Here is a 13,816-nt window from a genome sequence, read left to right as displayed (position 1 = left end):
CCTTCCACGGGTTCCATGGATCCGACCATTGTTCGGATGTCCTCTGCTCCATTGGAGCTGGAGGAGTCTAGGAGCTGACACACTCAGGTCGGGTCCGGAAGAGTGAATTAGATCAGACAGCTGTCTGATCAGTCTATGCCTCTCGGGGCCTCTGCTAGGGTGAATTTGGCTCCTACCTTGGTGTAGGGTCCATTGTCCTTGGCACTGGGGGGACCTTTGGCTTCTTCGGATCTGGGATACCCCTGGATCAGGGACTGGAATCTTTGAGGTTATGAGGAGGATGACGTCTCCACAGACAGTTCTGTAGTCCTCTCTGGATATGTCTTCACCCAGAGAATCTGGGCCTGCCTCCACAGGGACGAAGAAACCCTAGGCATCAGGATGCCCCACAGGGCACCCTCCACTTTTCTGAAACCTCCCCAGTATACCCTTCTGAGGAGGTACCTCAGAAGAGACTTTGCAAGAGGAAGCACTTGGACTCCCCTGAGGAGTCTTTTCACTTCTGGTTGATGGAAGAGATTTTTTATTTTGGAGTGCAGCAAAGAATTTGGAGATTTCTGAGCCTAATTTGAGTGTGGCTCTTCAATATCTTACTGAGTTATTGGACAAAGGTTTGTCCTTCTCTTCCATTAAGATTCATGCTGCAGCAATTTCAGCTCACTATGATTGTGACCCACCATTGTTTCGCATCCTTTATTCAAGCAGTTTCTTAGAGGGGCAAAGAATATAAGACCCCCGTAGAGCTCCTACTCCTGCTTGGGATCTCAATTTTGTGTTGGAAAACTTACTCTACAACCTTTTGAGCCTGCGGATACTGCTGAATTGAAATACTTGTCATGGAAGACTGCTTTTGTTGGCTATTACTTCTGCAAGAAGGGTTTCTGAGTTGCAGGCCCTTATGGCAGTAGAGCCCTTTTTGATTTTCCATAAGGATAGGGTATCATTACGTACTAATCCTTCCTTTATGCCTAAGGTGGTTTCTAGTGTGGCTTTAAACCAAACTATTCATTTGCCTACTTTTTATGCAGATCCCCAAAATAAGGGAGAAAAGATTTTGCACACTTTGGATGTACATAGGCAGTTACGTTATTATTTAAGCAGGACTAAGGATTTCAGGCAGTCTCAGCAGTTGTTTGTTTCTTTTGCTTTGAGTTCTCAGGGCAAGCCTGTGTCTAAGCAAACTATTTCTAAGTGGATTGGGTTTTGCATTTCATTTTGTTATTCCCATCATGGCAAGGAGATTCCAGCTGGGATTAGGCCTCATTCCACTAGGGCTACTGCCACTTCTACAGCATTTCTAAGGGGGGTGGCAACTAAAGATATTTTGGAGGCAGCTACTTGGAGTTCAGTGCATACTTTCTCTAAGCATTACCACCTTCCTCTCTACTCTAAATCTAGGGCTGGTTTTGCCACAGCTATTTTGCAAGGCATGTTGACAGCTCCTGCTTCCTTATGATTTGCCAGCCTCCCTTACCTCTGCTTTGGGATTCTACCCAATGGTTATGACTGCAGCAATGTGGAATGAAGAACATAGTACAGTTTTGTACCTACCATAAATGTAGATGTTCGAGGATCCACATTGCTGCAGTCCAATTTACCCTCCCTCCTTCCCCTCTGTGTTTAGGGGTGGTGGTGTGGGTTAGGCTATATTCTTGTAAATTTGTATATATTGTATATATGTTTGGTGCAGGTTTTTTTTGGTGTTTTTGGTTTAGGCCTTGTCTTTTTAGGGTCTTCTGACATCTGGGGCAAGAAAAGACTGAGGATATGACGTCGGTCATGCGCATTAGTACCCTGACGTCCTGACATCAGTCTAATGCGCCTTGACCGATGTCAGCCATATACTTTGGTATTCGGGCCGACTGGACAGCGGACTACCCAATGGTTAGGACTGCAGCAATGTGGATCCTCGAACATCTACATTTATGGTAGGTACAAAACTGTACTTTTCAACTAAGGAGCCGGTCCCCAACCTTGGAACTGGTATCCCCTATTTTGAGATCTCCTATTCTTCAAAAAGCAAAATCTCCCACCCCCTCGACCCAGTCTTCTAGGAGTCTTTCTGATGATGATGTGGATGTTCTTCGTGTTTCACTGTTGCAGTCATTACATTTGGGTTATCCTGCTGGCAGGTTGCCCTCAGTCGGCCAGAATTTCAAAGTCTTGGGTCCTGCGTCGGCTGCTGTCGCCTCTTCCCTAACGTCAGGTCATCAGGGGTATAAAAGATGCAGCTGACGCCATTTTATTCAGTCTTTCTTGCCACGTGGTACCCGAAGCAGAAGCAGTTTGCAAGTGCCGGTCGGCCGACTCCTGAGATTTTTGTGTTAGAGTTTCAGATCAGAAGTCTTCATTAAAAGCCAAGTACCCCGTTGGGGAAACTTTTTTCTTGCTCCAGACCGATGTCAGAAAAAGTTAATAATTGTATTTCTCGTGGGAAGCAAATACCTCATAAAGACTTTCATTCTTACTGTATTCCTTGCCTAGGCCCTGACCACGACGTTGCTAGTTGTCGGTTTTGTGCTAGATTTAACCAACGCACTATTAAGCGTCAATGCGATTTTGCATTAAGCTATTTTGGGCAAAGATTTAATTATACAATGTCGTCGGATAGCCATCCGACTACTGGAGTTCACAAAAAACGCAAAGAAAAAGGCAACTGAGGTCCAAAACCGACGACAAAGCTTCTCCTAAGCAAGTTATTGGTTCGCCTGTTCTAAGTGAGGCGCTTTTGCAGCCCCTGACGCCCACTACTTTAGAGTTGCAGGCCGCTACCGACTCCCACGTGGAGTCGACCAGGCCACTGGAAACTCAAGGTATTGGAGCCTCGGACATTCATCCCTCAGATGGGTCCGGAGCCGCTGAGCAGCCATCGGCTTCTGAGGGTGTATTCAGACCTAAACAATTATATATAAAACCGACTTCAAAGACTAAAACACCTTTAATGGCAAAAAAACAAGTTCACAAAATGATGGCAAATTCTGATTGTGCAGAAAACAAAGAAATGCAGGATTTATTGCATGCAGCTGAATAAGTTGGAAAGCATACTTTGCAATGTGGGTTTGATTCACTGGAGGCCTCCTGCAGGGCAGCTGTTACGGGTTCTGTCATTAGGAGGCATGCTTGGTTAAAGGAACAAACTCTGCCCGACCATGATAAAGCAAAATTATTAAATGCTCCTGTACAACATGATACCTTGTTTGGTGTTAAGGCAGAAGAGGTGTTAAAGAAAATGGAGGACATAGCTAAATCTATGCAAACGGTCAAGGATTTTTTTTACAGGTACAGCCACCTAGATTTAGCAGACACTGGCCTACAAAGAATTGTTCCTTTCCAGTCTCAGACAGACCTCAAAGGGGCAGATCCAGATGCCCTAGAGGCAGATCACAGCCGCAAGGATCCTACAGGCCTAAGCAGTGGAGTGCTTCTACCTCCAAAGGTGGAGAAGACAAAGCACAGTCATACAGGAAACAGTCCCAATGACTTCCCCCTGCCTGCACCAAGCACTTATCTTCTGGCAACACCCTTAGGGGGAAAACTAGCACTTTTTTCTCATAATTGGCACATTATAACCCAGGACAAATGGGTCCTAGACAGTGTCACAGGGCTACAAGTTTCATTTCCATACCCTGCCAAGGGCAAACAGTTGGCCAGACTTGCCAAAAAATCAATGGGCAGAGGCTCAAAAACAAGTCGCAGCTCTCATGGACATGAGGGGGCTATTCAACAAGTGCCACAGCAAGAGCAGGGACAAGGATTTTACTCGACTGTTCTTGGTACCCAGAAAGGACAAAGCATGGAGATCAATACTGGACCTTTCTATTCTAAACACTTTCCTCGATATACCAAAATTCAAGATGTTGACCTTACAACAGCTTCTGCCCATGTTGGGCAGCAAGGCTTGGCTCGTGACTTTAGACCTAAAAGAGGCATACTTGCATGTCCCAATCAGGCAATCATGCAGAAGATGCCTCAGATTCAAGGCTGGCTCAAAGCATTACCAATTCTCTGCACTGCCCTTTGGCTTATCTACTGCACCCAGGGTCTTCACAAAGTGCCTGGCACCAGTAATTGCTTACTGCAGGCAAAGTGGAATACAAATATATCCTTACTTTGACGACAAGCAGAGAACAAGGACATTCTACTACAGCATCTGATGTTTGTGATGAGACTTTTAACATGCATATAGGGTACACAGTCAGCAAAAAGAAATCAAAACTAGTACCCTTTCAAGAGATACTATTCCTGGGTGCAAGCTTAAATACAACTGCCCAGATGGTTTATCTCACTCCAGACAAACAAAGACAACTGACTACCTATTTCAAGGAAATGGCAACAAAGGCCCAGTTATCTGCAAGAAAAATTCTTCAGGCTTTGGGCTTCATGGCATCCTGCGTTTTACTAATAAAATATGCAAGACTGCATATGAGGAAATTTCAGTGGTACCTAAAAAGTGTCTGGACACATTGCCACAGTCTGGAAACAATGATTACTCTAATTCCCTGACTGCAACAGGAATTTTGATGGTGGACAAAGGCTTGTCACCAAAACAAGGGACAGCCATTCTCACTACCCCCAACCAGGCAGAGCCTAACGACAGATGCTTCATATTATGTCTGGGGGGCACACATGGCAGGAAGAGGCACTCAGGGCACCTGGTCCTCAAACCAAAAGCATCTACATATCAATCAAAATGAGATACTAGCTGTTCAAAATGCCCTGACAGCCTTTAAGGACCTACTTCATCCGGGACAACTACTGATAAAGACAGACCACACAGGGGCACTCATTCTTATCCCCTGTGCAGACAAGCCATGGCTTTATGGGACACAGCATTGACTTACCATATTCATCTGCAGGCACAATTCCTGCCAGGAAAGGACAATACTCTGGCAGATGAACTAAGCAGAAACCTCATGGATCCCCACGAGTGACACCTGGATCCACAAGTCTTCAGCATGATAACAAAGAAATGGGGACGCCTGGGCATAGATCTGTTTGTCTCCCCTCAAAACAATCAACTAAAAAGATTCTGCACAAGGACTTATCACAGGCAAGCTTGGAAAGTGGACGCCTTATCTTTCAACTGGACAAACCTGTCAGTATATGCCTTTCCTCCACTGCCTCTCCTCCCCAAGGTACTCCTAAAGGTCAGGCAGGAGAAACCAAAAATTATTTTGATTGCCCCAGACTGGCCACACCAGTACTGGTATCCGATCTTAAGGAGCTTGTCCCAATGCCCAGCCTGGACCTTACCTCAAATACCTCCTCTACTGTCCCAACAAAACGATCAGATTCTGCACAGCCAACTCAAGACCCTAAAACCTGGCAGCATGGCATATAATGTAGCCATACAAACCACACCTCTCAGTAAAGCTGTGATGGATGTCATTTTAGAAGCCAGAAGGCCTAGTACTAGAAAATCCTATGCTGGGAAATGGAAAATATTTTGATACAGCTGTTCCAAATATTCCTCAGATTACAATAATTAACTGAGATGCTGGACAAAGGCCTATCTTTTTCATCAATTAAAATCCATGCCTCTGCCATTTTGGCTCATTACAATACAGAGCCACCACTCTTTTCTCATCCTTTATTAAGGCAGTACCTCAGAGGAGCCAAACACTTAAGGCCTCCAAGGAGAATGCCAATACCTGCATGGGACCTCAGTTATGTCTTAGAAAAACTCACCTTACCTCCTTTTGAGCCAGTTGCTACTGCGGATATAAAGTTCTTATCTTGGAAAATAGCTCTGCTCCTAGTTTCAGAGCTACAGGCTCTCATGGCTGTGGAACCCTTTATCATTTTTTATCCAGACAGCGTCTCTCTGAGAACCAACCCTACATTTATGCCTAAGGTGGTATTCAGTGTAGCCCTTAACCAAACAATTCATTTGCCAACTTTTTATCCAAATCCACAGAACAAGGGGGAGAAAATTTTGCATTCTTTGGATGTACACAGACAACTTAGATTCTACTTGGACAAAACTAAAGTTTTCAGAAAGACAGAACAATTACTAGTGGCATATGCCACAGCATCACAAGGAAAGGCTATCTCCAAGCCGACTATTTCAAAATGGGTAGGTCACTGCATTCGATTCTGCTACTCACAGCATGGCAAACCAGTGCCTAAGGGCATTAGGCCACATTCAACCAGAGCTGCAGCCACTTCAGCAGCCTTTCTCAGGGGAGTACCAACCAAAGACATTTTAGAGGCTGCTACTTGGAGGTCAGTGCATACCTTTACAAAACATTACAATCTGCCTCGTTACTCTAAATCCAGAGCAGGCTTTGCCACTGCAGTTCTGCAGGGCCTCATAGCCTCTCCTAATGCTGTTTAACTCCAGCCCCCCCAACCATAGCCCCCCCCCCGCCATCACCCTTATTTCTGCTGGAACTTATCTTTACTTCTCTAATCTATACAACCTGGGTGGTGTATTTGCTTATAGATGAAGGAAAAGCTTATTTTGGTGCATGTATGTTTTATTTACATAATTTTAGCCTACCCTTTTGGGGGCACCTGACATCTGGGGCAAAAAAAACTGAATAAAATGGCATCTACTTCATCTTTTATACCCCTGACGACCTGACGTCAGGGAAGAGGTGACAGCAGCTGATGCAGGACCCAAGACTTTGGAATTCAGGACGACTGAGGGCAACCTGCCAGCAGGATAACCCAAATGTAATGACTGCAACAGTGAATACACTCGAACATCTACATTTATGTTAAGTGCACACAACTGTACTATCGGGTGGTACAGAGACTATTACAGACACTGGCACTGGCCAAATTACTGTTGGATCCGACTCCTAGGTCTTCGGATCCTATGACATCCATCTCCTCTACTCCATGTCCTCCTCTGATCCAACCTCTGGCTTCGGAGTCGGAAGACCTGGAGTTGGTCAGAGACCTTCCACGGGTTCCATGGATCCGACCATTGTTCGGATGTCCTCTGCTCCATTGGAGCTGGAGGAGTCTAGGAGCTGACACACTCAGGTCGGGTCCGGAGGAGTGAATTAGATCAGACAGCTGTCTGATCAGTCTATGCCTCTCGGGGCCTCTGCTAGGGTGAATTTGGCTCCTACCTTGGTGTAGGGTCCATTGTCCTTGGCACTGGGGGGACCTTTGGCTTCTTCGGATCCTGGGATACCCCTGGATCAGGGACTGGAATCTTTGAGGTTATGAGGAGGATGACGTCTCCACAGACAGGTCTGTAGTCCTCTCTGGATATGTCTTCACCCAGAGAATCTGGGCCTGCCTCCACAGGGACGAAGAAACCCTAGGCATCAGGATGCCCCACAGGGCACCCTCCACTTTTCTGAAACCTCCCCAGTATACCCTTCTGAGGAGGTACCTCAGAAGAGACTGTGCAAGAGGAAGCACTTGGACTCCCCTGAGGAGTCTTTTCACTTCTGTTATAGACTTCGATGATGCAGAAGGGTCCTCATGGTCACCTCCTGATGGTGTCTCCTTTGAAGACATTCTGGAAATACTTGAACAGAGAGGTGGCTGGAAGTCTTCTAACCCTTCGGAGGAGTCAATGTACCTGAAGGATTTTGGGTCTCAATTTCCACCTCTTTGGTGTCTCCTCCTTTTGATGAGCTTCTGGACCTGGTTTCTCAAAAGGCATGGGAGTCCCTAGATTCCATGGAACCTGTTCCTAAGAGACCAGACAAGTTTATCACAGCCCCCTCTGACAAATCTTTAAAGGAGTCCTAGTTGATGCCTTGGTTGTGTCCATCCCCCAAACAAGAAGTCTGGGACTATGAACAGGTATAGAAAGCACGTCTTTTCCTCAGCAGCTTTTTCTCTTACATCGCTGAACTGTCTTACCATTTCATGAGACTGCAGAGGGATCTCCTGAAGGAGCTAGGAGATACCCTCCAAGTTTCAGTAGCTGAAGGGGCTTCTGACAAAGTATCCTCTCAGCTTTCTACCTTAAATTCAGTGATTAACGCATCCCTGAGGCTCGTATCCTATGCAGCTGATGGAGCAAGTAGAGCAGCGGGTTCTTGAATTTCCCTAAGGAGACATTCTTGTATGCACTTATGTGACTTTGTGAAACCCTTTAAGTCTTCCTTTGTCAACGCCCCATTTGACGGCTTGTTTTTGATCGGGCCTAAGGTAAAGGATACACAGACCAAGTGTAAACAGGAAGGAAATGATCTGTCATAGGAGTCCATTTTTCGATGCCTACTAGACCTTATCCCAAAGGTCAGAGAAGTAGTGGTAAAACGTGGTTCTGAAAATCAGAGATCTTTTCAGGACACATATGGTGAAACTTCCCCCAGAGGCAGAGGGGGAAATAATAATGGAAGATGCTGACCTCTGGGCAGAGGGGGTCCGCAAAATCAGGGTGACAGAGAATCTTTCTTTGGTAGGCCCTTTCACCTCTCCTGAAAGGAGGCCCGACTGTCCAACTATGGAGAGATTTGCTTCTCCTTGTACCCAGAATCCTGGTGACACGTAGGTACAAAGCATTATATCCAGAGGTTACAACATCCCATTCTTCCTTCTCACCCCAAAGATGAAAATTCCTGACGTGCCACCCAGTCAAAAGGAACAGGCAACTCTAGAAATTCAAAAGTTGCTAGACAAAAGTCATCCAAAAAGTCTCCCGCAGACCAAGTAGGATTTGGAACTTACTCAGGATTCTTTTTAGTTGCAAAGAAAACGGGGGACTGGAGGCCAATTCTGGATCTCAGCATTCTAAACCAATCAGTAAAGAAGAGCAAGTTCCAGATCGTGACACTGCAGTCAGTACTCTCATTCTTGGGAAAAGACAGTTGGCTGTGCTCTGTCATCTCCAGGATGCATATTACCACATAAAAATGGACAGGCAATCCAGGAGACACTTGTGCTTTTAGCTGGGAGCCAGTCACTACCAGTTTGGAGCTCTGCCATTTAGCCTCACCGTAGCCCCTAGAGTGTTCATCACATGTTTGGCAGTAGTAGTGGCTCACTTGAGACAACTGGGATTCCGGGTGTTTTCATACTTAGATGACTGGCTCTTAACCGCCATGCCCAGGCATCAGCTAATCAAAGCCAGAAGTGCAAACCTGCAACTCTGCTCCTGTCTAGGGATTACCATAAACTACGAAAAAACCTCCTCGGAGCCTTCTCAGCATGTGGTTTTCACAGGGGCAGAATTAGACTCAGTACAAGCGATGGCAAGACTTCCATCAGAAAGGATAAAATCTCTGAGGTACCAGATGAGATATCTTTTTAAAAAGGAAGAAAGCTCAAGTGAAGATGGCCCTCAAAGGCAAAGGGATCATGGCAGCAGCGATAGTTTTGGTCCCTAGCACGTCTGCATATGAGGATACTTTGGTGGTTGCTATCCACTCAGTGGTCAATGCAAGAACTGCCAATATCTCATGAAATAATCTTAACAGAAACTTGCAATAAGGATCTTCGATGGTGGCTACACTCCTCTCATACAACTCGAGGTTGACCATTTGTTTTCCCCCAACCTGTGGCCACTGTGACCATAGATGCCTCTCAGGGTGGGGGGCATTTATCTGGGAAGGACGGTCCAAGGTACCTGGCAGGCTCATGAGGCCCACTTGCACATCAGTGTCCTAGAGATGAGCATGGTGCTTTTAGCGTTGCAAGCACTCCAGGACGGTCTTTCCCTGGGAACCATTACAATCCAGACAGATGACATGTCAGTTGTGCGGTATATAAACAAACAAGGAGGAACCAGATCTTGCCCCCTTTGTTGAGAGGTCCAGAGAGTATGACAGTAGGCTACCTCCTCCCAAAGTTTTCTGATAGCAGTGCACATCCCGAGGAAATCCAGTGTGATAGCAGATGGACTCAGCAGAGCGATTCTGATGCCCCATGAGTGGTCTCTGAAATGGGAAGTAGCAGAAAAAAATTTCCAAAAATGGGGCCAGTCTTGCTGTGACGACTTTGCGGCATCTGTAAATGCCAAATGCAGCATCTACTTTGCCCTCATTACCCCTTTGGGGGAGTCACCAAGGGATGCACTTGTTCATGATTGCCCCTTGGGCCTCCGCTATGCTCCCCCCCTTCCATTAATTCTCAAAGTCCTTTAGAAAGCCAGTTGTTTGGGAAGAGACTTGATACTCATCGCTCCATACTGGCCTCGCCAAATCTAGTTCCCCTTCCTGTGGCCTCATCTTTGGGAGAAGCCTTGGATTCTGGACCCAGTTCCAGGTCTTCTGACTCTTGTGTCAAGGACTTTCCACCCATCCCTTCAGACCCTCAAACTGACAGCTTGGCCACACTAATTCCAACGATAGCCAGGTTTCCAATCCTCTACTCGTGAGTTAAACACATTCTTGTCTCTTCCCATAAAGCATTAACAAGGAAGGTTTATAAAAGAAAATGGAAAAGATTCTGCCTATGGGCTACCAATAGCCATGCCGATCCTTTTTTGTTCCTATTACTTTCATTCTGGACTTCCTAGCAAAATTTTTCAATGATGGTGCAGCAGCAGCCACTATTAGAGTTCAACTAGCAGTGATCTCCAGTTTTCATTTGAGAGAGACTGGCTCCATCATAATGTCTCGCAAACTATGCAAAGCTTTTCTCAAAGGTTATATGTTAAGACCACCTATCAGAGACCCACCAGCTCCATGGGACCTAAATTTCATTCTATCCCGCATAGTTTTTTCTCCATTTGAACCAGCATCACCTTGCAAATTGAAATGTTTGACTTGGAAAATTATTTTCTTGATGACAATCACTTCTGTTAAAAGGGTGTTCCTTATTTATTCTTCCATAAGATATAGTGTCTCTGCGAACAACTCTCTTTTTATCTAAGGTGATTTCAGGGACGAATTTATACCAATGTATAGAATTACCAGTTTTCTTCCCAAATTATCAAAACAAGGCAGAGTGCATGTTACATCAGCTGGGTGTACACAGACAATTACATTTTTGCCTACATAGGACTGCAGAATTATGAAAATCTGATCAGTTTTGTTTCTTTTTCATATTCAAAGAAAGGATCCCCTGTCTCTAAAGTTACATTTTCCAAATGGCTATCGGACTTGTATGACTTTCATTTGCAAGTCCCATAATAAAGACCTTCCAAAGAAAGTGAAGACCCATTCTACAAGAGCCATTGCAACTTCTTCAACCTTTCTGGATAAACTTCCAATTGACACCATTTGCACTGCAGCAACATGGGCCAAACCATATACCTTTATCACTCATTACAAAGTTGATTTGGCCTCCAGGAATAGAGCATCTTGTCGATCCATGGTTCTGAGGAATATTCTCCCATGAGCCACCCAGGATTCAAGGTATTAGGAACGCTGTCCCATCCTGGTGAGAAGAAGGTGAGATAGGATAACATCACATAAAGAAGTTATGTACTCACCATAACATTCCATGTGTGTTGTCCATCTTGACTTCATTCTTGCATTCCACCCTCCTTCCCCCTTCCTTTCTTTTACTTCTAGAAGAGTGGGTCTATATAAATTGATTTACCTTGACCTCTGTCCTCCATCAGCCTCTTGAGTACTTCCTTGGAATACATATAACTTTATATTATGGCAAATAAAATCTGGGGATGGTTCTAGTGCATGCTGGTATAGGGATTTTAGCCACGAGCTGGCAGAGGGCCTCAAGCTTGTAAAAAATCAGACAGATCAGAGGACTGGATCCGAAACCAACCTGGTAAGAATGAAGTTGAGATGGACAACACACATGAAACATTATGGTGAGTACACAACTTCTTTTTTTGTAGCTGTGTTATATGACCTGACATAAGTCATGAAGAGAATTAGTATGGTCAACTGTCTATTGCTTAGTTGTGAGTTGGATTGGTTAAATATAGCATCAGCTGGACAAACTGGAGACTCAAATGAGCAGCAGGAGGGTGGTTCTTGAAAATGTGTTGTGATTTTAATTCCTGTCTCTGAGAATTCTGTTCTTTGGGAAGCTATGAATGCTGAGCCTGAACAGAACATGTTCAAGACTTCACTCATTTAGGTGTTGACAAATATTCGAAGTAGTAACCCTATGACCTTACTTTTTGACACCAGGAGGTGGGTTAAGCTGACAAAATGTAGAGATTGGCTTTCCTGAAGTACTTGTGGAGAGCTTCCATCATTTATCCAGTAGGTACTAACTGTTCAAAAGGTATGGTTACAGCTGCTGAAGTGAAAAGTTGGCCTCAGGAAGAGTTTAGCAAGGTCATAACACCAAAAGTGGGAAAGGTGAGACATCATAGCTCTGCTCAACAATGAAGGGAATATGCTGATCAGTACTAGAGTGAATAGTGAGATGTGATAGAAACGTTCTACGAAATTCTTAACGCTCATAAAATGCTGTCCTGTTTGAACGTGGTATGTGATATCTCCATGAGTTAGGTTAGGTTCTATCACTGAAGCTGAAGTCACAGTGGTGGTTTAAGGCCTCTGTAGCAGTAATACTGTAGGTAGTGAAGAGATTTTGCTGGAGATGTTTAAGATGTTACATAGGATGAAGGAAAGGTTACACTAGCATAGCCAACACCTGTGTTCAGTCTTGCAGAGGGGGAGTACTTCTCAGCTGACTAAAGTAGTGATCTCCATCTTTAAGGAGGACCAGAGATTTTTCCAATTTATAAGGGATTACATTCCTCACACTTCATGGTGGTTACTAATCTAAAGTATACCAGAAAACCTGTTTCCAACAGTTGCTTATGTTGTTAACATGATCAAACATTTGCTCTGCTGGCTGATCTCGCTTTATTGCTATCTGTGAAAATAACTAATGGCATCACTTAGCTTTTTTGCTTTTTTTGAGGCCAGTCAGTCTGGTACATTTGCTGTTTTTATTCACATCTCTAAATGGGTGCATTTTTAATGACTGGGCTTAACTCACGTGTGGAATAGGTGTCAGTAGCTATGTTGATTGTTGGATACATACCTGTCTGTCCAGTAGGTCCTGTTTGTCGCAGCCTAGGTTTAAGTCTTTAGAATGGGTAGGTCTGGTACTATTTGTTTTGTGGATATGCAGGAGGTCTGTCAAGGTGGTGTCCAGCCGTGCTTTGTATGCCAGGCATAGATCTCCCCACAGCAGCTTGTAAGTGACAGAATACAGGGATAGGACTTTGAGGCGGTCTACGTAGGACATGTTACTTATGCTGTGTATTCTTTTAGTGAGGATGTTACTTATGCTGTGTATTCTTTTAGTGAGGAACCTCAGTACAGTGGAACAATGACCTCCTTGGGCTTAGATGCCATACATAGAATGATTTCCTCACTACTGTATACACATGATGGTCAAAGGCTAAATAACTGTGCGTTTCCCCAAGTCCCTGACTACTGGGTTGACTGTGTGTGTTGTCAATGTGGTAGTTAGGGGGGGTGGGGGGGTGGATGACTTCTAAAGGATACTGTTGTGCGTTTCTTAGCATTTAGTTTTTGTTCATGGCACTGATGCAAATTATTTGTCTGTGTCCGCCCTTCCTGGAGAACATTAGTGTCTGGGGGTGATTCAGATTTAGTCAGCCAGAGACCCTTAACATTGGCCTGGACTTCAGAGAAGTAAATGCTAAAAAGGAGTGGTTCCCATGACCAATCCCTGAGGGACTGTGCTTGTGACTTGCCTCTTTGTCGAGGTGGACTTCTCATTCTAACTTCCTGGGTCCTGTCTGTGAGCCAGCTTAGCTATCCAATGGGTGATATAAGGGTTTATACCTAACCTCTTGAGTTTGTCAACAATGCCCAAGTGAGATACTGTGTTAAATGCCTTGGCCAGGTTAAGGTAGACAATGTGAATCATTTTGCCATCATCCATTGCTTTGGGGACCTTCTCAAAGAAGTCCACCAGGTTGAGTAGGCATGACCTACCCTTG

At 44.8% G+C, this 13,816-nt stretch overlaps 1 protein-coding gene across 1 annotated transcript in view; it reads left to right on the top strand.

Moving 5' to 3' along the window:
• Nucleotides 1-13,816, top strand: part of TECPR2 (tectonin beta-propeller repeat containing 2) — a gene marked incomplete in the record, with an annotated part of 1,535,154 nt that overhangs the window by 262,454 nt on the left and 1,258,884 nt on the right. Inside the window, 1 exon segment of the mRNA XM_044074534.1 lies at nucleotides 10,174-10,179. Coding sequence (XP_043930469.1) covers nucleotides 10,174-10,179 — 6 coding nt within the window.

This window comes from Protopterus annectens, chromosome 6.part0 (genome assembly GCF_019279795.1).
Source record: "Protopterus annectens isolate FY-2018-M chromosome 6.part0, PAN1.0, whole genome shotgun sequence".
Taxonomy (NCBI): Eukaryota; Metazoa; Chordata; order Ceratodontiformes; family Protopteridae; genus Protopterus; species Protopterus annectens.
Note: the sequence above shows the minus strand (reverse complement) of the source record. Positions and strands in the feature narration are given on the sequence as shown.